This window comes from Planococcus citri, chromosome 1 (genome assembly GCF_950023065.1).
Source record: "Planococcus citri chromosome 1, ihPlaCitr1.1, whole genome shotgun sequence".
Lineage (NCBI taxonomy): Eukaryota > Metazoa > Arthropoda > Insecta > Hemiptera > Pseudococcidae > Planococcus > Planococcus citri.
Window position 1 is genome coordinate 76,048,981 of NC_088677.1, and position 26,461 is coordinate 76,075,441.

Consider the following 26,461-nt stretch of genomic DNA (forward strand, 5'->3'; position numbering starts at 1 on the left):
GCAATATAACGTACAATCGTATGTACAAAGTCGGCCTGCTTTTTTTTTTCTTTCCTCGAATTTACACCAAGTTTGTATCCGCGTCTCAAATAAAACACCTCACGAGCTATAGCATGGCACGAGGCTAAATTCAAGTCTTTCGAGTAAAAGATAAACCATAGTCGTATTCGATTTCAATTAATATAACTCGGCAGACTACCTCAAAGAATAACCCGCGTAATAACACAGTGTAACAACATTGTCGGCGAATGGTGCCTTGTTGTACAAGTACATTCAACATTGTTGCAAAATCAACAGCTTAATGACAACCTCTTACTCACGTAGACGAAATTCGATTCGAAACGACGCAAAAATCTTGACAAAAGTTCGTTATTTATTCGCGTCATAGAAGTCTATTTATGGAAAAATTTGGCATATTTAGATCGAGTGGCAGTCTGAGGCGGAGTTGATGACCTTTTCATATAATGCTCAAGTATCGAAACGGTTCGAAAATTGGCCCCAAAGACTTCAAAAGACATCTGATTAGTTATTTTTGGTAAATTACTCGTAATTAAAGTTGGTCGAAAATTTTGGTAAATTGCTTAGGTAATTTTTGTTTTGGTAAATTAATGGCGTAATTTTTATTGGTAAATTGGTATTCCAATTGGTAAATTTTCGTAAATTGCTGGGGTTATTTTTGGTAAATTGGTAAAGTTTGGTAAATTGGTAAAAACCTTTGGCAGTAAATTACTGAGGTAATTTAAAAAAATTCGGTAAAAAATTGGTAAATTAGTGAGGAAATGTCTGGTAAATTACTGAGGTGAATGTTGGTAAATTGCTGGGGTAATTTTTGGTAAATTGGAAAATTGGTAAATTAGTGGGTAATGTCTGGTAAATTACTGAGGTAAATGTTGATAAATTGCTGGGGTAATTTTTGGTAAATTCGTAAATGTTGGTAAATTTTGGTAAATTGGTAATTTTTGGTAAATTGGTAAATTTCGGTAAATTGGTAAATTTCGGTAAATTGGTAAATTTCGGTAAATTGGTAAATTTCGGTAAATTGGTAAATTGGTAAATTTTGGTAAATTGGTCAATTTTGGTAAATTGGTAAATTTCGGTAAATAGCTAAATTCTGGTAAATTGGTAAATTTTGGTAAATTGGTAAATTTTGGTAAATCCGTAAATTTCAGTAAATTGCTAAATTTCAGTATTTGTTTTGTAAATTACATGCCTCAAATTGTTTATAAAACCAATTGTTTAATTGTTTGTTTATTTTCCTGTATAACAGAGCAAAGTCGGTTAATCTTGCCTACTGCGCAAGATGTTTTTTTTTTTTTAAATGATTTTTTCCAAGATGAAATGAATTTGAGAATTAAAAATCACTTGAATCAATTGGAATCTATCAAGCCAAAAATTTGAATGCGTTCCAAAGTCTGATTTTAATGCCTCTCGCTTCTCTTGCAGCCAATAAAACGTAATTTTAGATTTAAAAAATAACGAACTTCAGCAATTGATAAACAGTAGTGAACTTGGCACGATCTCAATAAATACGATCAGATCGAAACGTTGATCAGATTGAATCTATTTAGACCTAATCAGATCTAATTGTGAGGCAAGGGGCGGGCGGATGTCCACTCATCGATTTCAGTATACCTTTTTCTTTTTCATACTTCGTGTTCAATTCAAGAATTGATGAAAAAAATTGTCGTCAATGGAGGGAGAAGGGCCGAAGTGGCAACAAATTTCTTCATACACGAGCCTAATATGAAGTCTAAGCAAAGCAATTGACTTACCTTAATCCTGGTGACGAAAATTGGACACTCACCTGCAACAAAGAAACAGAAAAAGTAATTGATTAGTTGATTAGGTACACATAAACTCATACTTTTTTTTTCAAAGTTGCCAAAATTAGCAAAAGTCCTGATTTTTGCTGATATGTACTTTCCAAAAAAATCCATTTTTTTTCAAAAACTGCCAAAAAGTTCTGTTTGTTTCTAAAATGGTCTTAAGTCCTAGTTTTTTTTTTTTTGTCAAATTTTGTAATGAATTTCTGGTTTTTGCCTCAGTCAAATGCAATGAAGTCTGGACTGTTTTTCATTTTTTTCTTTTTTTGCAAAATGCTTTCTTGTTCTCCAGTTTTCTTCAAAAATTAGATTTTTGACTTTAAAAAATTCTGATCGAATAAATCTACCTCTACTGGCTGAATGATTTGAAAAAAATACGAGGTTCTGCTTTTCCAAAAAATAATATGAATACCACCCAAATATGGGCACATCGAAAAGCAAAGGTGTCATATCGTCTTATCAAATCGATCCAACGACTAAAAATAATGTTCCATAAATATAATTCAGGATATGTATAATATGTAATTCGATCGTACAAATATTTTTACGACTACCTAGTTCACAATCATACAGATGTATCGTAATAATACGTACGAGATGTCAAACAAAAAACGTGAAATTATCGAGCATTTAAATTCGTGTAGATGGCGCGGGCGTTTGGTTTTTTTTTTACCTAATAATTTCGAAATTGTTGGCATTTTTCGCCGGACTCTCATCTTTCCTCTCTCTGTGAGTCTCAGGCGCTTATAGGACAACAACTCTGTATCAGATCTAGTCCTATTCACATGTTATCAGCTACTTGGAATAGTTTTCAAAGATGCATATTGATAAGGGTGATCCTCCGGTGTGCATTCTTTGGCGTTTCGTTGAAGTTTTTTCAGATCAAAACGGCGATAGTTTTAATTATATTAATTTTTCTATTCGTTTGTGTGTGACTGTGTAGTAGGTACCTGTGCTCGTTTATATCGTATTTTTTCCTTCTTCTTCTTCTTCTTCTTCTTCTTCAACAACTACAATATTATTCATTTACGTATTTATACTACATGAAATATCTTAAGAAAGTGTAGGTTGTGTGAGAGGAGTTGGGAGTTATAGTGTGCGTGTGTTTCAGCTGCGGAATAAATACCTATGAAATTCGAACCGTTGAGGCTGAGGCTGTGCCTGTGCGCCTGTGCTCTGTGTGTGAATGATTAACCATCAAACGAACGGTATTGATAATGGCTCGCGTCGTTTTGAATATAATTATTTGTCGTTCGAGTGGAAAATTAATCGAGTTTTTTTTTCCTCCTCATGCTTTGGAATTGGATGGTGGCTGTGGCTGGTTTGTTTCAAGGTGTTTTTCAACAGGGTTCTGTAAACCTATAGGTTATAATTTGATACTGTGTGTGCTGACAGAGCTTTGGTAGTAATTCCTCGTATCTCCCTCTCTGACCGCAGAAAATGCTCGCTTGGAGTATTAATTGACAATTTTTTTACTTTTATCTGAAGTTGGAATCCATTTTTATTTATCGTATAGGATATTCTTGAGCGTTCGGAATGCTATGGTTTAATCAGTGCTACCAGATTAAATGTTGAGAATTTGTATTCGAAATATACGAATAATGGAATTTGAAGATCATTTTTGTGCGGGGTTTTCAAAATTCGGCCAATATTATGCTCGAGAATTTAAGCCATTTTCCCCCGGATTTTTTTTTGACAATTTAGCAAAAATCGAGAATTTTTGTATATTTTGGCCAAAGTTACAACTTTTCAACTTTGAGAAGAAAGTAGGACTTTTTTGGCAATTTGGCCAAAATCAGGACTTTTGACAATTTTAGCAAAAAGCATGACTTTTAAAAAAACAGGATTTTTTTTCAAATTTTGATAAAAAGCAGGAATTTTTGGCAATTTTAACAGTTTTGAGAAAAATTAGCAGACTGCTGGGCACCCTGAGCAAAAAAGTTTCCAAAATGAAGCTTGACAGGTTAAAATTCTCAAAACATCAAATAAGAGAGACACCTTTAAATTCGAAATTTTGCATTTCAAGCACCGAGATAATTTCAAACAAGATTTCAAAATCTACAACAGCTCCCTCCACCCTTAAAAAAGGCACTTTTCAGGAAGACCTTCTATCTCAAAATTCTAAACTCAAATTGTCAAGGGGGAATACAGGTTTTTTCCTGAAATCGATTTTCTGTGATCGAATCATAACTGAAACGGTGACTTGAGAAATTGAATTTTTTTTATGTTAGAAAACTATTTTGTTCAAGGTTTTTTCGATTTTCCAAATCAATTTTATCAAAACAAATAACATTAGAGAGACAGAAGGAGGGCTGTGCAGAGAAGGAGGAAAGTAATGAAAAGAATTATCAGCAATACACAGTTGAAAATTTCATTTCATTCAATTTTTTACAAATTCTTGGAGAAAATTTCCATGTTCTGGAGCTTTTTCTTTGTCAAATAAAGCCGATTTTTATACAGTGAAACCCCTCCCCCCTCCATTTTATCTTTCGTCCATCTTCGTTGAAAAAAATGGAACTTGCTTGCACCTTCATTCAAAAAATAAGAAAACTCGGAAAGATAAAAATTTCCACCCTTTTGCATTCTAATCTTTGAATTTACTCCATTTTCATTTTTTAAAAAGTCATTATTGATTTTGACCCCCCCTCCCCTCCCTACCATCCATGCCAACATCATAAAAAAGTAAAACTTTGGATCCCTCCAAAAAAAAAAGTTTACATTTTCATGTTTTTATTTCTAATCCTTAAATTTGATCAATTTTCATGACTCCCCCCTCCCCCTACAGGATTAAAATGTGGAACTTGGGCTTCCCTAAAAATTTCAAAATTTGATAAAGAAGCAACGAACTGGATTTCATTTTATCTTTTGGATGTTTTCCACGAATATTGGCGAGGAAACAAGGAAGGTTCTTAGAAAGAAAAAAAATAGATCAAGATTTTTCACCAGAAATGAAAATTTTTTTCAATTTTTTATGTCGTTCAATTTTTTTTGTCAACTTGGGAGACCTCCAAGCTCCATACAAGGGGATCAACATTGTTTGGAAGACCAAGGGAGGTCTTCTCTCTCTCAAAAAAAAAATAACAACTATGTACCTATTTAGAAAAATTCTGACCTAAGAAATGGAAAATTTTCGAAAATTTTTACCAACTTTATTTATTTGAATGTTTTGACTTTTTTCATGTACAACTTGGGAGAGGCTTCATACGAGCGATTCAACATGCTCGAGGGACTGGAATAGTGTTTTTTTCAGAAAATGTGATTATTGAATAGAATTATGACGCATGAAGTAAACAATTTCTAAATAAATCGAATTTTTCCAATTTTTCTCAATTTTTTCTGATTTGTTCAACTAGTTGGGAGGCAGGGGGAAGAGGGCTTTTTTCCACTAAAGGGGGAATTTAAAAAAACAATGACCAATTTTTCCAAAAAATTCATCAACTTCGTAAAATTGAAATTTCAAATTACGAGCTCTGCACTGAAAACATGGAAAAATCTGTAATGTCCATTTTTAAATTAAATTAATTCAATAAATCATACGAAGAGGTTGAGAACGAGGAAGAGGGTACTGAAATGAATCCAACACTTTGTGCTTTCATTTTCCAATTTCATCCTCAAAAAGTTCATTCGACAGCTACGTATTTTCCAACAACCTCTTTGATATTCCCAAAAAGAGCCTCTATAAGCAAAGCAAGAGACAGACAGAGAGATGATTTCAGCACAATAAGGAGGCAAATATGGAATCACAACTATGTCCGGTTAGCTCGAAATTTTCATCTTGGCGTATATTTGGGAACACGAGCAATACGTATTTCGCAGATATACCTACTTAAAGCTGGGTAAAGTGATAAACATATTCCCACGTATGGGTACCTACGATACATTTTCAGGTGTACTTTAGCTGCGTCATTTAAGTAAGCGAACCGAGAGTATATTAACTCGCTCGAATCACCACCATTCACCGCGTATATGACAGCTAAAATAAGCTCACGTATACGTTTATCTTTAGGTTAAATCTCGTTTTTATATATTTTTTAAAACCTAGCTCTCACACTGATGAGAAAATGGACCAAAAAAAAACCATATCTACCTACTACGAGTATTTTATACCATTCGTGTACCATATAGGTATTTATTGCTTCATCGAGCCGAGCCACAATTAATTTCCTTCCTTTTTTTTGCTTTTTTTCGCAGGGGTATAGCTAAAGCCGGAGAACCAAATAATTTGTTACCAATGACCCCCGGAATGGTGCGTCACTCGTTAGATCCAAACACGATGTACAACTTTCGCAAAAAGCAGAAACGTTTAGTTCGAGAAAACGCCGGAGTGCTCGAGGCTATATCTCGAGGCGCGAAATTAGCCATAGACGAATGTCAATACCAGTTCAAAAATCATCAATGGAACTGCTCCACTACCAACTACTTCAAAGGCAAAAATATATTCGGCAAGATCGTAGATAAAGGTAAGCACTTACACGACGACCTAACTACCTATATAAACCTATCCTATTCATTGAAAAAAAAATAAAATAACCGACAACAGGAAAAGAAAGAGAGAAGCCAAACGTTGGCCAATTTATTAGATTTTTTAAACGGACAATAGGCTTAAACGACCCTTCACCCTCATGGTCTTCATTCAATGACCCTATATATATATACCGTAAACGTGGACAAAAGGTGTACACACCCCGCAGATACATAAGCACCTAAATTAGCCATATAGGTCTGCACCCAAACCAAGGGTGGTTCTTATCACCGAACCGGTCTACATCTCGGTGCTTGCTCTTGCTCTTGCTCTTTTTTTTTGGCCAGCATTTTAATGCAAATTTATAAATCATCGCGATAGAACGATGAGTGAGGCAGGGCAGAGAGTAGGTATATGTCTATTTAAGTATATAGAGAGATGGTGATGAGCAGGGCTGGTTGATGCTAAAGACCAGATGCGCATCGCACCATTCACTATAAAAACGCGGTGACATGTTTGACATAATGTTTATCAATTGGACATTTATTATTGTACATGTCATCGTACATGATGGATAATCGCAGCAGGAGTTCGCTTCGTGGAGCGAGTTCGACTCGCTGAAGCGGCCTGCCGAGAGTAGTTTTTATCTATGTAGTACACACAAGACTTTATTAACGACGACGAGTACCATCACCGATGCGTGGCTACAATACACATACTCTCGTATGTATTTGTAGTAGGTACTGTACATTGCATTTATACATAAGATCTTTGGCCTGATGCTCGTTGACCAATGTCAAGTACATACACAGGATATCTTTTATGATGATTGTTTCATCTCCTCATTCGACAGACCAGTGTACTACCCTTTTGCCAAACATAATATAGTCTGGCAGCAGAAAGGCTTGGGTGGAGTGGATTTTTTTCATTCGATTTCGCCAAAATGGATGGTCTGCGAACGGATATCCCAACTTAATTTCATTTTAATCGAACAAAAAAACCACAAGAACTGGGTGTACCTGGGTACTTCTCATATTAAGTATATTATAATCTTCAATTATTATCAAGTCTGGAGGTTGAATCTTGCAAAAATATGCGATTATATGCTACCTATTCAAATTAGACGAGGGTTAATGGGCTTATTATAGTACAATAATGAGCTATATTATGTGTACCTATACATCACAGACACTTATTATTCCCATCTTTTGAGGTCAATTTTTGAGATCTGAGGTGAAAGGGGCGTTAAAAACAAGCCACCCTTTTTTGAAAATTGAAAAAAATTGCACGTTGGAGTAAGAATTTCAAATAGGGGGTGGAAAAATTACCACATGTTTTCAAGTTCTCAAAACTGAATCCGCATTTCAAAGTGGCAGTTGAAACGAATTGTTTATTTTCATTTCAATCTCTTCCCCTTTCCCTCCCCATCAACCTTATTTTTTCCACAATACGTCTCTCTCACAATAAAATGCATACAAATGGTCCACATTCTGATTAAGAAATTGAAAAAAAAACTGTAAATCCCAAAATTTTGAATAATTTTCGAGTGAATTTTCAGAAGGTTTTACTCAACAATAAATTGAAATCTATTACCACAGCTCCCTCCCACCCTCCTTCCTTCCCATTCAGAAAATCGCAACCTTTCTCATTTTTTTCATAATTTTTCATTTCCTATAAAACATTTCGAAAATATTTATTCAAAAATTCTTTCCCTTTTTTCAGGAATTCCCAAAATATTTGCTTCCATCATGAACATTTCGTTAAAAATGATTTTTACACATTCAAGTATTTAAAAAAAAAAAAAAAAAAAGAATTGGAAAAAATGTTTTTTACATTTTTCTAAAAAGTTGAAGATGAAAAAAAATCAGAAAAACACAAAAATTTGTCGAGATCAAAATTATGCCCCCTCACCTTCCTCCCCACCTATAATCCAATTATTCACAAATATGAAATCAAAATTCAAGCCTTCATTTTTCAAACAGGACTGTCGAGAAGGGGGAAGGCCAAAAGGGGGCTGTTTTCCCGGGGCGGGCGCTTCCGGCAAAAGAATGGCCTGTGATGAAAGAAAACCCTGTTTTTTCATTGAATTTCTAAAAAAAAAAATCATTCAAATTTTAAGGTTTTAAAGTAAAAAAAAAAATTCTCGCATAAAAAGAACCATCGTTTTTATGCCCCTTGAAATACAAATTTTCAATGAAAAAAAAAAAAATTTTAGACCTCACGTAAAATCAATTTTTCAAAAACTTTCATCCTTGCTTCGCTCGGGCCAATTCATTTCTTGTTTTGAAATTAAATAACTCACATTTGGGCTTCAAAAATTCAAAATAAAAAATTGAAAATTCTTGTAAGTCACATGAATATGATATCAATTGGCAAAATTAGTATTTTTTCCAATTCATTTTGCAAATTGAAAATCCTGGGGGGGGGGCAAAAATTTATTGAAAAATTCATAGAATTTGTGACCCTCGAATTGCTTTAAATCAACAAAAAACGAAGAAAATTGCAACTCAGGAAAAATCAATGAAAGATTATCAAAGAATTTTAACAAATTTGAAAAACATCTCAGTGATTTGAATACATTCAAGTGACTTTTTTATCTGATTATTCTGTGATTTCACTGATTTTAGAGTGATTTTTCTTTGGTTTTTCAACGACTTTTCAAACTTTGATTAGGTACTACATAGCGATGAAGTTTTTTCACAAAATTTTTTGTGTGTCGAGATTCTTACAGAATCATCAAATCATTGTGATTTTGTTTCAACTTTTGACTTACGTAATGATTACTGGTGATTTTTTTCCCGATTTTTCAATAATTTAACTGATTTGGGTGAAATTTTTTTCAATTATTTATTGATTTCAACCATTTATTCTCAATGATTTTCATGTACCTAATGTTTTTTTAAAAAAATCGGTAATTTTGGCGATTTGTTTTTTCGATTTTTCCACAATTTCAGAGATAATTCTCAGATTTTTCAGTAGCTTCGATCGCTGATTTCACTCTGAGGAAACTTTTCCACTGAATTGTTTCTGTATTGCAGTTCTTGATACAAAATCTCAGGAAATTCCAATGACTTTCCAGTCATTTTTCCTGAATTTTTCTGTGATTTCAGTGATTATTTAATTAACCGCTCCTTATAATTTTACTGATTTCTTATGACTTTTTCTGTTTTTTCAGTGATTTCAATTACTGATCTCACTGATTTGGAATTTTTCAACGAATATCTCTGTGCTGCAATTTTTGCAGAATCTCAACAACTGTTCATGATGTTGAAGCAATTTTTTCTTGAATTTTCCAGTAATTTCGGTGATTTTTTTCCCCATAGCTATTAACTATTCAGTAGGTACTTGAACCTAACTAGTGACTAACTAAAATTATTATTGATTTCACTGCAACAAATTTTTTTCACAAAATTTCTTCTCAAGTTGCGATTCTGTTCCAGTGAACTTTCCTCAATTTTTCCACAATTATTATTTCAGTGATGAATTTTCACTGAGTTTTAGTGAATTTTTTCTTATTTTTCAGTAGCCTTAATCAATACTTACTGCTTCATCGCAATGAAAATTGTTCACTGAATTCACTCAGTTTTGTGAGTTTTGATTTTCTAGGGACTTCTCTTCAATTTTTTCAAAATTTCAATATTTAATATCGATAGATTTTGATTATTTTCTAGTGAATTTTTTTCAAATTTCTGCAAATTTTGGTAATTTTTTTCAACCTTTACGATTTTACTGATTTTAGAGATTTTCCCCTTGTTTTTTTTAGTAACTTCTATCACTAATTTTTCTATTTTTGACGCCAACTTTTTTTTTCACAGATTTTCAGAAAAGTTTCATAATTTTTCTCCAATTTTCCGATGATTTTAGTGATTTTTTTCTCCAATTTATCAATGTTTCTACTCACCACACAATAAGGTTTTGTTTCCAACGTCCTTCCAAATTTTGTTAACCCTCCCCCCCTCCCCCCCACCCTCCCAATAAATGACTTCTTCAACAAATCGCTCAACCAGACTTCAATTTCATCCATCCACATTGAAAAAAATCTTAGAATCTGTTCAAGAGTCATTTTCCACCAATCTCAGTACATATGTATATGAAATAACGTACCGCACATGCGCATCTCACGAAACACACTAATTAATCCATCAAAACCGATACGATGCCAACCCTGGGGGCCTGTGGACACGTAGTACCTAGACCTACCATAGTACGAGTATATATTAAACACGCTGTATGCACAGTGTACCTATTACCTACACCAGCTGAGTGAGTCTTTCGACGACGACTGGACCATTAATCATTTCTAGGCACACTTTTCGGCGCTTGGTGCTTGCGTTTGTGTATGATGTGGATGCCGAAGCCGCGTAAAAAGCCAAAAGCCGCACCGATAGACGATATACTTGTATTTACATGTACACATGCTGCTTTACTATATACAGAATATGAATATACACTTATACATCGTCGAGCTACGAGCCTTATGGTGATGAGATGCACGAGAGGGGGCACAGAACTGCACTCAGCACATACCCACATAGTATATAAATGATGATGTGGCCAGCTCATATATAGTAAATTGAATTGAAATCGTCTCTCTTGTGTGCTTTATGCAGTACCAACAAAATGCATGGATACAGCGACAGGTACCTGCTCTACTTCTACTCTCCTGTTTCTCTACACCTTTATAAACAAATACCCAACTACAAACTGACCTACCGCATTAGAGTTTTTATTAACGTAATTATAATCGCGTACACGGCCTATCTGGTCTCTATTGTCTTTTCATGTAGGCTGCAGGTATCCTATCAGTAGGTACGTATGACTCGAGTCAATGCATAATTGCACATATACCTACATACCTACTGTTCGCTATCTTCACTCTTCTCAGCATATACGAGCTTATCGACCAATTGAATTTTCGCGCCGATCGTACTACATTAACGAATGGTCGTTAGTGTCGCCATTTTGCATGCAGTTAGCTCGCGGTCGCGGTAGCATTGGCAGCAATATACCTGCAGCTGCAACGCGCGCGCCCATAAGATCGCCAACACTCATTCATTGTATATTAATATTACTCGTACGTCTGCGCCGCACCGCGCCGCCGCTCTCTTTAGGTTTGGCCAGCATCCAACATTTTAAAATAATAGATCTTATCGGGCGCCCTCGCTTCGAATCCGCCATAAGTTGATTTTCTACTACGAGCAGTACACACATTATACCTATACAGTATACAGAAACACGCAAACCGCTTTCATTACAAGCTAATTCATGAAATTGAAATCGAAATCTCAGATGTATCAAGAGTCGCGATCGAGGTGAAATTTAACGCGAGATTTTTCGTATTTGCACTTTTTACTTTTTGTATCATTTCATTCGCAAAATGAATGTAGATGACGTGGGATTTTTGAAATTAGAAAGTGACGTCGTGAATATTTCATATTTTAACAAGTCAGAAGCAGATTTGATAATTAAGGTCCTTCCTTCCTCCGAGTTTACACAGGAATTGGTCACAATTTGACTAGACAAAAACTTCATCAGTTTGTGGCAAAAAACTCGAAAACCCCACCGAGTCAATGGCAACAAGGTTTTCATAACTTAAGGAACGAATGCTCCTCAACAAATTAACCTGACCTTACAGACTTTCTGGAATCCTCTGATTCGTCTTACATATAATAATTAAACCTAAGAGATGAAAAAAAACTCTCACGCATTGAGCGTGAGAAGACCGACTTTTCGTAAAATAAAAATCTTTTACGAACGAATTGATCCACTTTTCTTAAAACATTCATTCGCGAACGAATTGATTCGTTTAAGTGACTCGTTCGCGAACGAATCGATTCGTACAAATGACTCGGTCGTTCGCGAACGAATCGATTCGTACAAGTGACTCGGTCGTTTGCGAACGAATCCATTCGTGTAAGTGACTCGTTCGCGAACGAATCGATTCGTATAAGTGAATCGTTCGCGAACGAATCGATTCGTACAAGTGACTCGGTCGTTCGCGAACGAATCGATTCGTATAAGTGACTCGTTCGCGAACGAATCGATTCGTATAAGTCACTCGTTCGCGAACAAATCGATTCGTATAGGTGACTCGTTCACGAATGAATCGATTCATATAAGTGATTCGTTCGCGAACGAATCGATTCATATAAGTGATTCGTTCGCGAACGAATCGATTCATTTACTCAATTTATTTTTTCTGAATCATTCGCGAACGAATTGACATTTGTTTGTGAATCATTCGCGAACGAATTGATTTCTATTAGTGACTCATTCGCGAACGAATTGATTCATAAACTAAAGAATTGATCGATTCGTTGACGAATTGTTCTTTCAAAAAATTGATCAATTCGTTCATGAATGATTCACCAAAAATTGAGGGTCGTATTAGTACTTTGTAAGAATCGAGCAGGTCTAATGAAATTTCAAGTTCCATCGAAATCGATTCAGCCATTTTGTAGGTAATGAGTTTTAAAAATTGTTGAAAAAAAATGTTGTCGCTCAATAAACTTGAAATCTTTGAGCTTTTGGAACTTGATGATGATGGTGAAACGTGCGGCTAGTAGTCTAGTTGTGAAACTACAAATTTAATCAAAATTGGTTCAGCCGTTCCTGAGAAATTCAATTTTTAATGAATTTTGTGCAAAGTCACCCCGTGAAAATTACAAAAAGCTCAATTTTGTTTTCGATTACGCACGAAAGCTACGAACTTTTGGATCATGGTGCAAGTCTGACGTCATAGGAATGGTGATGGACTTGTGATACTTCAAGTTTCACGAAAATTTCGAATCATTCGTTCGCGAACGATTCGCTCCACAGAGATTGAATCATTCGCATACAATTCGCCAATTCCAAAAATTTTCGATGTTTAAACTATTTTTCTATTTTTTAAAAAAATTATGTCAACTGTTTCCAATAATTCTCATTATATTGTAAATGATTCGTTCACGAACGATTCATTGTATAACGAATGAAGCATTCTCATTACCAAGTGACGAGCATAAACTAAAAACTTTCATCACATTCGATTTTCCTTCAAAAACTCGATTATTTTCAGAAAATTTCACTTCAATTTGTATCATTCGTTCGCGAACGATTTGCTCGTCAAATGAATGAATCATTGTTTGAGATTATGCCGGTTCTAAAATTTCATTGCATTTTCTACCATTTTTCTCCTCGTTCTAATAAATTTCACTCCGGTTTGAATTATTCGTTCGCGAACGATTCGCTCTATAGTGAATGAATTATTCAATTACAATTCGCTGATTCCAAAACTTTGTAACCTTTCAAGCAGTTTTCCTTCTAAAAGTTACGTCAATTAGTGTTTCTACTAATTTACATATCATTGTGAGTTGTTCGTTCGTGAACGATTCGTTCCATAACCATAACGAATGAATCATTCTATTACCAAGTGAGCCCAAACTTTCATCTCAGTTTACCGATTTTCCCTTTAAAAACTGGTCGCCGATTGTTTTCAAAAAAATTGGTTCAATTTGAATCATTCGTTCGCGAACGATTCGTTCTACAATGAATGAATCAGTCTCTTACAAAGTGATTCAAAAGTGTTATCTTTGAACGATTTTCCCTCCAGAACTCGTCGCCGACTGTTTCCATAAAAAGATCGACTTCAATTCGAATCATTCGTTCGCGAACGATTCGTTCAATAATGAATGAATCAGTCTCTTACAAACATACAAAGTGATTCGAAAATGTTATCATTGAACGATTTTTTTCTTCTTCAAAAACCCATCGTCGATTGTTTCCAAAAAAAATTCAACTTCGATTCGAATCATTCGTTCGTGAACGATTCGTTCAATAATGAATGAATCAGTCTCTAATAAAGTGACTCGAAAGTTCCATCATATATTTCAAACGACTTTTTTCAAAAGAACTCATCGTTTATTGTTTTCAATGAATTTTACTCAGTTTTAATCATTCGTTCGCGAACGATTCGTTTCATCAAGGATGAATCATTCCGCAATAATTTTCTGGTTCCAGAACTGTATTGCATTTAATTGACTTTCCTTCAAAAATCTAGTATCGATTGTTTCGATAATTTTCATTTCATTTTAAATTATTCGTTCGCGAATAATTCGTTCTATAAAGAACGAAATATTCCATTTCAAAATTTAACAAAAGGATATTTTCTTTTCAATTATTCTAAATGACAGTCACTCACAATCATCCTCCTCCTCTTCCTCCTCACAATTTTCAAATAAGCGTCAACTTTGGACCCACCTCAGCCTGTTAGCAACTTCGAGTTGAGCATTCTCATATCTTCCCACTAAAACTGACTAATTTACAGCTCCAACTCGAGTAAAATTTCGCCCCATAGGATAACTCCACATAATTGTGTGCATATACAACCGACATTTGTAGGCTTACGACGCAGCAGCCTCCAAATACCTCAGTACCTTTTTATTTTTTACAAATATATAAACACCTTGTTTCCTGTCCAATATGATCAACGTGTCAAACTTTCCCTATACAATATATCCAGTCATATTTCAACACGATTTAGCACGCTTCGATGATATTGTGAAAATTGACAAATTCGACTTAAAAGTCTTCTCTTCACTGTACGCGCGCGAATAGTATAGAGAGCTCTATGAATAGCTTCACAAATGATAGTCCGCGTCTAAGGGAGGGCTTCGTATACGGTGGGAAAGTAATTTCCAGGTTTAGAAAATGATTCGGCCCTGGGATAAGGTGCGCGAGGTGTGAGTCAACGAAACCAAAGTATAATCTATGAAGGAAAAAAACATCTATCACTAGCACCAAAATACCTCTTATAAAGATCCATTATCTTATACCATACTATACGAAAACCAGGGCGCTAATACCCTCGTGTTTCTCCAGATGAAGCATAACAAATCCATGAGCGAGAGGTGAGTGTGAGTCGCATTCAACATGCAAAATACCACATTCAAAAGCCATCAGCTGAGTAAGACATTCATCGACCATGTCTTTATTATTACCTATGTGTATTATGTAACGACGAAGAAACAGCAGCACAAAAAGATGAGCAAAAGGTACCTTTGAATTAGGTTTATAGGCGCGCGTTAATGTACTCTATCTATCTACTGTTATATTATACTGGTGGCAATATATAGGAGAAAAAAATTTCCAGCTAAAAGATGATGCACACGTAGGGTAAGGGTACATCTATATCTGTTATATACAAAATGGTAAACAATAGAAGGACTAGATTGATACCTGGGGAACCGAGTATACTGCATAAGACCACCCGCTAAATCTATATATCTTCAGGGGTCTTAATTCCCCGGATCTCACCTCATTCGTAATCTTGGCCGTGGTCGATGTATCCCAGGTGTGTTCTTTTATCTTTCAACTGTATAAACGCCACTTTGTCACGAATACATCTCACTACCAGCAGAGAAACCGATTCGATGACAGATATATCTTTATCATTCGACGATGCTGTTTTGTATCAACTGTTTTCTTTCGATTCGTCTCTTGCTGTACTCGAGTATTTTTTATTACTCGGGTATATGGTTATTATTTTCGACTATTTCGAGCCTTTTTTCCACATAATATCAAATATGGTAATATTTATACCCTCGAGTCTCGTATGTTCTTAACCTTTTTTAATATGTAATATTTGTGCATATTTCTGGTGTCAAAAAAGTGAGCTGCTGTACAAATTGAACTGGTATCAGTCTAGAGACTCGAGAGGACATTTTTTCCTTCGTATATTTATGAGAAAATGCTCGGCTAACTTCGCGAATTCCATAGGTCTATTATTGGCAGATTAATTCGTGAAGCTTCCTCATGCCCTTCCCAACTGCTCAAATATCCTATAAAATAAATCAACGACACGATCGAGAGTAAATACTTATACCTGTTGAGCTAAATTAACAATTCCACCTCACCCTTTGCTTCCTGGCTCTCCATCGCTTAATCAATTGCTCTATTTCCGTACTGTTATCGTTTTATTTCATTCTTTCTTTGTAATGCGAGTTGAAGAATAAAGAAAGAAACCAACTTCGATGATATCTTAATCCTTCTTATTCTCCCCGGCCTTGAAATTTTTTGACATGCCGAGTTTCAATGAAATATACATATAAATTGATGGCTGCTGCCGACGCTGCCGCAGCCGCCGCCGGTGCTGTGCTGTGCTGTGTATTTCAACTCGCGTGATGATTTACGAGTGATTTTTTTTTCTGTTGTTCGAATTCTTGGCCAGTTTTGTTACAAATATACTGTGCGTACTGTGTACGATTATGCAGTCGTCGTGATTTTTGTTACGGTGGTCATTAGCGTTGAAAATTGTGAAATATTGCCATTTTCGAATACTTGCCTGTATTGTAAGTATAGATGGAGGTTACAGGTTATTTAATAAAAGTGAGCAAAATCGTAGACAACTTTTTTTTAAATCCGAGTCCAAGATATGGAAATTGGGAGTTTTCGGAATACGAGAATTGATTATGAAATGTGCTAGTCGAACGAATACGTTCGAAAAAATACTCAAAAGTGGATCAAGTCGATCGCGAACGAATAATTTAAAATGTAATGTAAATCATTGGGAACATTTGATGTAATTTTCCGAAGTATTATCGCGAAATTTTAGAATGTAAGCGAATTATTCATTTATTTTATAGCGAATCGTTCACGAACAAATGATTTAAATCAAACTGAAGTGGAATTTACTGGAGACAATCGACGATGAGTTTTTATGACATGATCAGTCAGAATTAATTAATGAAGACTTGATTTTAAAAATTAGCAAAAATTGTGATTCGAAATTGATTTCAAAATTATCGGTTACAATCAACAGCGAGTTTTTACTTTTTAAAGCAAAATCGGGTGAAATGTGATGGCACTTTCGGTTCATTTTGTGAGAGAATGATTCATTCGTTATCGCAATCAACGATAAGTTTTTGAAGAAAAATCGCATTCGAAATGCGATCAAGTTTTGAAATAGACAAATTGTTGTAGAATGATTCATTGATGATTGCGCATTTGCGCGAATCGTTCGCGAACGAATTATAAATTCAAAATTTATGAATAGCATCTGTAAAAATTAACAGACAGGTTTTTTGAAGGAGAACTGTTCAAAATAAATGATGAAATTTTCGGGTCCCTTTGTACAAGAATGATTCATTCATTAGGGATGGAATCGTTCGCGAACGAATGATTCAGATTGAAGTGAAATTTTTCAGGAAACAATTGAAATCAACAGTGAGTTTTCGAAGAAAATTTTATTAAACTATGGTAAAACCTTTGGATCCTTTGAACGAGAATCATTCATTCGTTATAGAGCAAATCGTTCGCGAACGAATAATTCACAATGTAATGAGAATTATTTGAAACATTTGATGCAATTTTTCTGAAGATAGGAAAATTGTTAAAATATTACTAAATAGTGAAATTATTACTTGAAGTAATGAATTGTAAGGTGAATGGCTCATCAGTCATCACTTCTCTATGGATCGAATCGTTCGCGAACGAACGATTCAAATTGAAGTGAGATTTTCTGGAATCAAATTACAAGTACCTTTTGAAAAATATCAACGGAGCGTGAAATTTTGAAATGGAATATTTCGTTCTTTATAGAACGAATCATTCGCGAACGAATAATTCAAAATGAAATGAAAATTGTCGAAATAATCGACACTAGATTTTTGACAGAAGGTCAATTAAATGCAATACAGTTCTGGAATCAGAAAATTACTGCGGAATGATTCTTCCATGATAAAACGAATCGTTTGCGAACGAATGATTAAAACTGAGTAAAATTCATTGAAAACAATAAACGATGAGTTTTTTGAAAAAAGTCGTTTAAAATATGTTGAAACTTTCGAGTCACTTTGCAAGAGACTGATTCATTCATTATAGAACGAATCGTTCGCGAACGAATGATTCAAATTCAAGTTGAATTTTTTTGGAAACAATCGACGATGGGTTTTTGAAAAAAAAAATTGTTCAAAGATAACGCTATCGAATCACTTTGTGGTTTGTAAGAAACTGATTCATTCATGATAGAACGAATCGTTCGCGAACGAATGATTCGAATTGAAGTTGAATTTTTTTGAAAACAATCGGCGACGAGATTTCAAGGGAAGATTGTTCAAAGATAACACTTGCGAATCACTTTGTATGAGACTGATTCATTCATTGTAGAACGAATCGTTCGCGAACAAATGATTCAAATTGAATCAATTTTTTTGAAAACAATCGGCGACGAGTTTTTAAGGGAAAATCGGTAAAATGAGCGAAAGTTTAGGCTCACTTGGTAAGAGAATGATTCATTCGTAATAGAACGAATTACAATGAAATGTGAATTAGTAGAAACACTTGAGTACCTTAGAGTCAAACCCAGAATTCTCCAAATTTTTCAAAAATGAGGTTATGATTGTTTTGGGTACAGTTAGTAGGTACGCATCGATTGCCATTCTCCGTTTTTACCTATCTGACACAATGACGCAGTCAGGGGGGTCCAAAGTACCAGGTCAGAGTCAAATTCCGAAAAATGTCCAAAATTTTCAAAAATGAGATTATGGTCGTTTTGGGTACAGTTAGTAGGTACGCATAAATTGCCATTCAACATTTTACCCCATTCGATACCATGATGGTTAGGGGGTCCAAAGTACCGGGTTCGAGTCAAACTTTGAAAAAAATACTTCAAAAAAAAATTTTTTTCATTCTAGTCGACTATAAACAACCTTGAGATACTTTCAACAGACTTGAATCTAGAATTATCCCTCATTTTATCATGCATTTTCGTGTATTTTCGATATTTTTTACAGACTTGGAGTCAAAACCAGAATTCTCCAAAATGGTATCGTGAATTACTGCTATGGAAAGACTTGAAAAAAATTTTTTTTTTGTGAATTCGATTGTTACCCGAAGCACTATATATAGGCGAGATCAGAAACCTGCTACTACTGATTCCCACCTTTCATCAGTTTTTTGCGTTTTTCTCAAAATGGTGAAAAGTGGAGAATTCTGGGTTTGACTCTAAAGTACTCACTTGACGGATCTTTTAGAAGGAAAACTGATTGAAATGGTGAATTGTGTGCGAATGATTCATGCTCTATAGAGCGAATCGTTCGCGAACGAATGATTCAAACTGAAGTGAAATTTCCTAAAAACAATCGACTACAAGTATTTGAAGGGAGAAAGCTCAGGCTCACTTTGTAAGAAAATGAGTCATTTTCCATAGAGCGAATCGTTCGCGAACGAATGATTTCAAATATAATGAGAATTATTTGAAACATTTGATGTAATTTTTCAAAAGATAGGAAAATTGTAAAATATTATTATCATGTACTAAATTGTGAAATTACCTAGAGTAGTGAATTGTAACGTGAATGGTTCATTCATTATGGATCGAATCGTTCGCGAACGATGAACGAATGATTCAAATTGGAGTGAAATTTTCTGGAAAGACTGGAATCAATCGACGACGAGTTTTTGAGGGAAAAATCGTTCAAAATGAAATGAAAATGTAGGCTCACTTTGTAAGAGAATGAATCATTTGTAATACAGTGAATCGTTCATGAACAAATCATTCATGTACAATTCTATGAAAATTATTGGAAATATTGAACGTAATTTTTTACAAAATAGGAAGATTGTTTAAATATTGCAAAATTTTGGAGTGTGCGATTTGTATTCGAACGATTCATTCACTAAATAAAACGAATCCTTCGCGAACGAATGATTCAAATTGAAGTGAAATTTTCTGGAAACAATCGACGACGAGTTTTTGAAGGAAAATCGTCTAAAATGAGAAGAAATCTTTCAATACACAAATTTTCAAAAGCTTTTGCATTCATCGGTTTACATCATTCTGTAGGCAAATTTCCAGTCGAACTCCCTCCCCCTTCCCCTCTCAAATCCATATAGTTTCGTTTCTAGAAATAGAGCCAAAAATCAGACAGTGGTCATATCGGAAGCTCGAACCCCAAATCAAAAATCTCAATTTCTCCTCTCCTCGCAGAATTGCGTGTAAAAATCGATTGGCAACACTGCCAGTATAGTAGCCGGAGGAACGAGCACCAGCACAGGCAAAGCACCGCATAGTGCATTTGCTCTCAGCATCGCGACGATAAAAGCGACTTACGCAGATATGGAGAGGTAGCAAGTGGCAGCAACATCGATATAATGAAGTCGAATAAATCAGCGCCCTCTGTAAGTTGGGGGCCGACTACTACCGCAGCAACAACACACAACACGGTGCACGCGGGGCTCACTCATCGGCATCGTCGTGGCCGCCGTACAAATAACGCCCTAACCAAATTAATCGGCTACACTTGGCACAATTAATTTAATATCGTTGACAACATATTGAACCAGTTGAGGAAGCCAACAAAACAAAATATTCTATAAATTACGTCGGGCGGCGGATCGGACGGGTAAGTGTACACCTTGGGAGCGAGCGAGACGGACGAACCAGTATTATAAAAGTTATGCTTCTGTAAATGTCTCGTGGGTAACTGGTTTTTTGTGTTCGATGTATGGATACGCGTAGCATATCCATTAAGATAATAAAACGATGGAAAAAATTAAAAAGTAATAGAAAAGATGAAAAGACTTCCACAGCACGCTGAAACCACTGCGCCGTCGCCGCACCGAGGACCGAGAGGTACTGGTTTTCTCGCCGCTGCAGATGATGATGATGATGCCGCCACCGCAGCCAACTTGCCGACATTACTAGCACCAGCGCCGAACTTCAAATATGTGAAATATTCCCGACTGGTTAATATTACCTATAGTATAATATGCTGGAAAAGTATCCATATCGCATTCACCATTCAGTTGGCTCGATTTAGTACCTAGGCGAATCCAATTCATACGTATCTCTCAATACGCGAATGCGGATGTGCAACTGCACCAACCTGTGCTGCATTCATCCGTCAACTCGCCTAAAAAGCTTAATTTGTGGATTTAGGACTCGTCAGAGTCAGATGAAGAGGTATACAAGTAGAAGCAGAAGAGTAGCCGTAGCCGGAAAAAAGGTCGAGCGGAGGTGGAAAGTTAAGATATAAAACGTGTGACTTTTATGGCTCCTTTCACCGCGCCATAGCCGTATATATTCGAATGACGACGACGATGATGATGATGATTCTGTGTATATCTCCATGCTCGTTTGGTATTCGGCGTTTAATAATTCTCTTTTATAATGCGATAACATCAACGAGCATATTTAATATTATGTATTAAACGGTATAATCTACCGAGAAAATACAGCTAGTTCTCTCATTGTACCTACAACAAGAGTATCCTGGTATAACTTTGTGATGCGAAGGCGACCTCGTCACATACCGCGACCGCGACCACCAGATTTGGTATACCTACGTTTAAATTATGTATTTGTGTACTTTACGTACGTACTATAAAAGGGTTTAAACCTCCTCAAGCAATTTTGTAGTATTTGGTGCGGTTTTGGGCGATTTGGTGAAAGAGGTGTAAAAGCAAAGGAAACTCGTTGAGTTCGGTATAGAGGTTGAGAAAGGTGAGAGTTTCTCGAGAGAATTGCGATTAGAATTTATTACGGAGACATGATTCTCATTCGATAGAATTTTCTGAATTATTTGAGGCGTTAGCAAATCCTTGTCGCTGATTCCATTGGCTTTGAAAGCAGTCAAACTTGATGAATGGGGTAGGGGGATTTTTTGGGAGACTGGTTCGTTCGATTTTTTTCACAAATTCAATTCATACCTATACTTCATTTTTTCAAAAAATCTACGTAGATATACCACTCGTAAAAATGTTTAATATTTTATCAAATTTCTCAATTGGTCATATCTTGGGATTCGTTGACAAATTGGGGGGGGGGGGAGGAGATGATTTTCTCATATGTTTATCTACACATTGGTAAAACACCTCAAAAATGCAAAAATTTTCATTTTTTAGGTTTCTGGCGGCATTTTTGCAATAATTGCCAAACTTGTAATTTTTTTCTCGAAAATGAAAAAAAATGCCAGTCCAATTTTTTTAATATGTTATTCTACATGAAAAGGACTAAAACTGAGAATTTTTCAGAATTTTTAATCGCGGACATCATGGTCACATTCAAAGTATAAGTTTTGAAATCGATTTTTTTCAAGTTTTTGAAAGTGGCAACACTGATTTTGACGTCATTCGCCAACTACGGCTTCTCAAAGTACTTCAATTTGAAGCAAAAGTATAACCGGAGTTGGAAAACCGAAATTCATTCCGCAAACTAATTTCAATACGCTACGAAGTCGACTACAGGTGAATTTCAAGTCGTTTTGGAGCCTCCAGCGATTTTTTGAAAATTACTGGAGCCTCCAGTAGATTTTTGAAACTTGAAACTTCATCAAATGGAGATGGAAAACCAAAATTCATTCTGCATACTAATTTCAATACGCTACGAAGTCGACTACAGGTGAATTTCAAGTCGTTTTGGAGCCTCCAGCGATTTTTTGAAAATTACTGGAGTCTCCAGTAATGGCTATTCTTTTTTTTGGAAACTTGAAATTTCCAAAAAGTAGCTGGAAGCTTCAAAACCATTTGAAACCACCATGCAGTCTACATACTTCATATCATATCGACATTAGTTTGCGGAGTGAATTTCAGCTTGCTAACACCATTTGATAAAATATGTTGTTCAATAATTTGGTGGACACTCCAGTAATTTTCAAAAATTTGCTGAAGGCTCAAAAATGACTTGAACCTACTCAGGAAGTCGTCTTCAGAGAGTGTTAAAATTGGAGTGTATGAGTAAATTTCGGCTTTCCATCTCCGTTTGATGAAATTTCGGGGAAGTTTCAAGTTTCAAAAATCTGATGGAGACTCCAGTCATTTTCAAAAGTTTGCTGGAGGCTACAAAATTCACCTGAAGTCGTCTTCAGAGGGTGATAAAATTGGAGAGCAGAGTAAATGAGGAAATTTCAAGTTTTGAAAATCCACTGGAGGCTCCAGTAATTTTCAAAAAGTTTCTGCAGGCTCTAAAATGACTTGAACCTACCTGAAGTCGTCTTCAGAGGGTGTTAAAATTGGAGTGCATGAGTAAATTTCGGCTTTCCATCTCCGTTTGATGAAATTTTGGGGAAGTTTCAAGTTTTAAAAATCTGATGGAGACTCCAGTCATTTTCAAAAGTTCGCTGGAGGCTCCAAAATTCACCTGAAGTCGTCTTCAGATGGTGATAAAATTGGAGTGCAGAGTAATGAGGAAATTTCAAGTTTTAAAAATGTACTGGAGGCTCCAGTAATTTTCAAAAAGTCGCTGGAGACTCCAAAACGACTTGAAATTCACCGGCAGTCGACATTGAAATTAGTTTGCAGAGTGAATTTCGAGTTTCCATCTCCATTTTGATGAAATTTTGGGAAATTTCAAGTTTCAAAAATCTACTGGAGGCTCCAGTAATTTTCAAAAAGTCGCTGGAGGCTCCAAAACGACTTGAAATTCACCTGCAGTCGACATTGAAATTAGTTTGCAGAGTAAATTTCGGGTTTCCATCTCCATATTGATGAAATTTTGGGAAATTTTAAGCTTCAAAAATCTACTGGAGGCTCCAGTAATTTTCAAAAAGTTGCTGGAGGCTCCAAAAGACATTAGTTGCAGAGTAAATTACGGCTTTCCAACTCAATTCGATAAAATTTTGGGAATTTCGAGTTCCAAAAATCCGCTGGAGGCTCCAGAACTGCTCAAAACGGTTTGAAACAGTTTCCAATCGATTTGGCATGTCGAAAATAGGGTATGTCTCAAATTTCAGCTTTTCTGGTCAATTTGGTAAAATTTTGATTTTTCCCTCATTTTTGGCCTAAATTTGATGCTCAAAAATTCACCAAAAATCGAAAAAGGCACTTTAGCTCTTGAAATTTTGACAGGTGATAAATTTTGCCTGATCTTTCGATCTACCTTTGTACGGTTTGAAAAATTTCGTGCAAGTGCTATGTTGGAACGCAAAATCTGCGATTTCGGTTGACCTGTCAATCAAAATTTCAAAATGGTCGCCATTTTTTTTAGGACAAGGACTAGAAATGTTCCTTATGACTCCCCCTTCAAGAAAAAAGTTGTCCCGGAGGATTGACGAGGGGGGAGGGGGTGCAATAGATCCTTATGATGGCTCCACGTGACGACAACTAGAATTTCCTAAAAGTCTAGGTTTTTGTCAAAAACGCCAAAAAGAACTTTTTTTGAAATTTTTGTCAGAAACATTTGAGAAGACTTTTAGGCAATTTTGGCAAAATACTGCCAAAAAGTCATTAGTCAGTGAAACCATAATACTCCGGAAGCTTATATTGGTAAGCGAAAAAGTTATTTGATCAGAACATCGAATTTGCTAATAAACAGAGGTCGATGGAATCTCCTAAAATTTCATCACATCCAACCATAAAAGCACTACAGATATTGTTCCTAGACTCTGAAGAGACGATTCCAATCACTGCTGAAAACTTCTGAAACGAGCTGAAATCAATTCAAGTCCACACTCAGCAATTAGCAATTCGGAAATCTCTCTATCTTGAGCAAAACAAAAAAAACACACTCATCCTAATCACAATGACCAAAAGCCAATTAATTTCCACTAACGTTAAAATCATTCGGCCAAAAAACGATTCCAACCAATTCTAGGAATATCCTTCGGATAGTTCGTAGACCAGAGCTCGAGTACACATAGTGCAATCGCCACTTTCAAAGAATCAGAATGACATCATTCGCGACTACAAAATACAAATACGAATGAGTAACTTCCATAATGGAACCTGTAATTACACTCATTTCCACCTCATTCATTCGTCTCCTAGCCAGGTTAAATTTACACTGGCACTTCCTCGATATAGCAAGATCATCATTCCATCGAGCACATCCCCCCCGAAGGTACACCTAATTCCAATTCCACACTATACGACCCAACCGTGTACCATGGCATCTTCATTCTTCACCCACTATCCAAATCTAATTAGATCCTTAATTATTTTATGATTCACGCCTTCGAGTCGCGAATTACGGTCTCAAGACCGAACCTAAACCACAAGTGTACACTACATTACGTCATCGCGAGCTTTATATTTATTAGTGTAATCCAGACACGAAGCAAGTACAATTCCGCCAACATTGTATGTACCAATACCGATTGCTGTAGAATTGATTAAGGTATAACGGCTCGCGTGTCCTTGGGGCGAGAACGCCGAGATGAATACTTCGACATTGTCCATTCCATTGTTGATAGATTCGGGGCACATAACTGCCATCTTCTCCAGTCTGTGTAGCTCGGTAATTACAAACACTCGTCGGCTAATTAAGCTTCATCGTCTGGTACAATTTGGGATCTCGAAGATACACAAACGCGTACATATAGAGTAGAGCTAGAGCGAGAGAAAAAGCAGCAATAGGAGAGATCTGACGAAAGGGAAGGTGGTTCGGTGCTAAATTGATGCCAGACTGGGAACGATTTTAATCTGTGGCGCATACAAAGTCATCGTTTAGATTTATGTATCAGGTCATGTCGTCCGCCATGTAAAAACAATTATTTATAAAGGTAAAAACGAGCCACCATATATCTAGTAGAATACATAAGGTTATTATTTCACGCTCGTCAGCATTTTAAACAAGTTCCACCGTCCACGTAGTAACACGTATTTGTGTGTGTGTGTGTGACTGCTCCATACCATACGTACAAGTGGAAACTCGCAGCCAATGAATAGGGGTGGATAAACAACCCTTGCCAAAGACTGACCAATCGATTGCAATTCTTTGGCGAATCTTCATGGCTTGGATTTTCCAAAATATTGATTTCAGCGAAAACTCGATCGTTCAGACCGATTTTCGAGTACCTACCATGGTCGTAAATCATCGCAGGCGTTTCAATATGTGGGGTGAATTTTAAGAAACCCTTGATACTCGTATTTGGGTTCGCTCGCGTATTTGTAATTCTTTCCAACACTCATTTAGAAGGGCATTCTTTTAGTATATATACAAATCTACCCGAAAAGAATCAAATTTATTATATTGTTTCTTCATCAAGGGAGAGAGAGAGAAAGAGAACAGCTAGTGGTTCACCACAGATGATAATTAGTATTCAGTTTTATTGATGTTGAAGCCCTTAATGTTTGCCATCAGCTCTCTTCCCATCATGTATCTGGAAAGACCATGCGAGGGAACCCAGCCCAAACACAAATTCCAAAAACGCGAACTCGAGTGAAGTATTTTTATCGCATCCAGAAGCAAAAGCACCATAGT

The 26,461-nt window shown here is 35.8% G+C and overlaps 1 protein-coding gene across 1 annotated transcript in view; it reads left to right on the top strand.

The window, feature by feature from the left end:
• wg (wingless) overlaps positions 1-26,461 on the top strand; it is an 83,019-nt gene that overhangs the window by 32,945 nt on the left and 23,613 nt on the right. Inside the window, exon 2 of the mRNA XM_065346865.1 lies at positions 6,015-6,283. Coding sequence (XP_065202937.1) covers positions 6,015-6,283 — 269 coding nt within the window. The remainder of the gene's footprint in view (positions 1-6,014; positions 6,284-26,461) is intronic.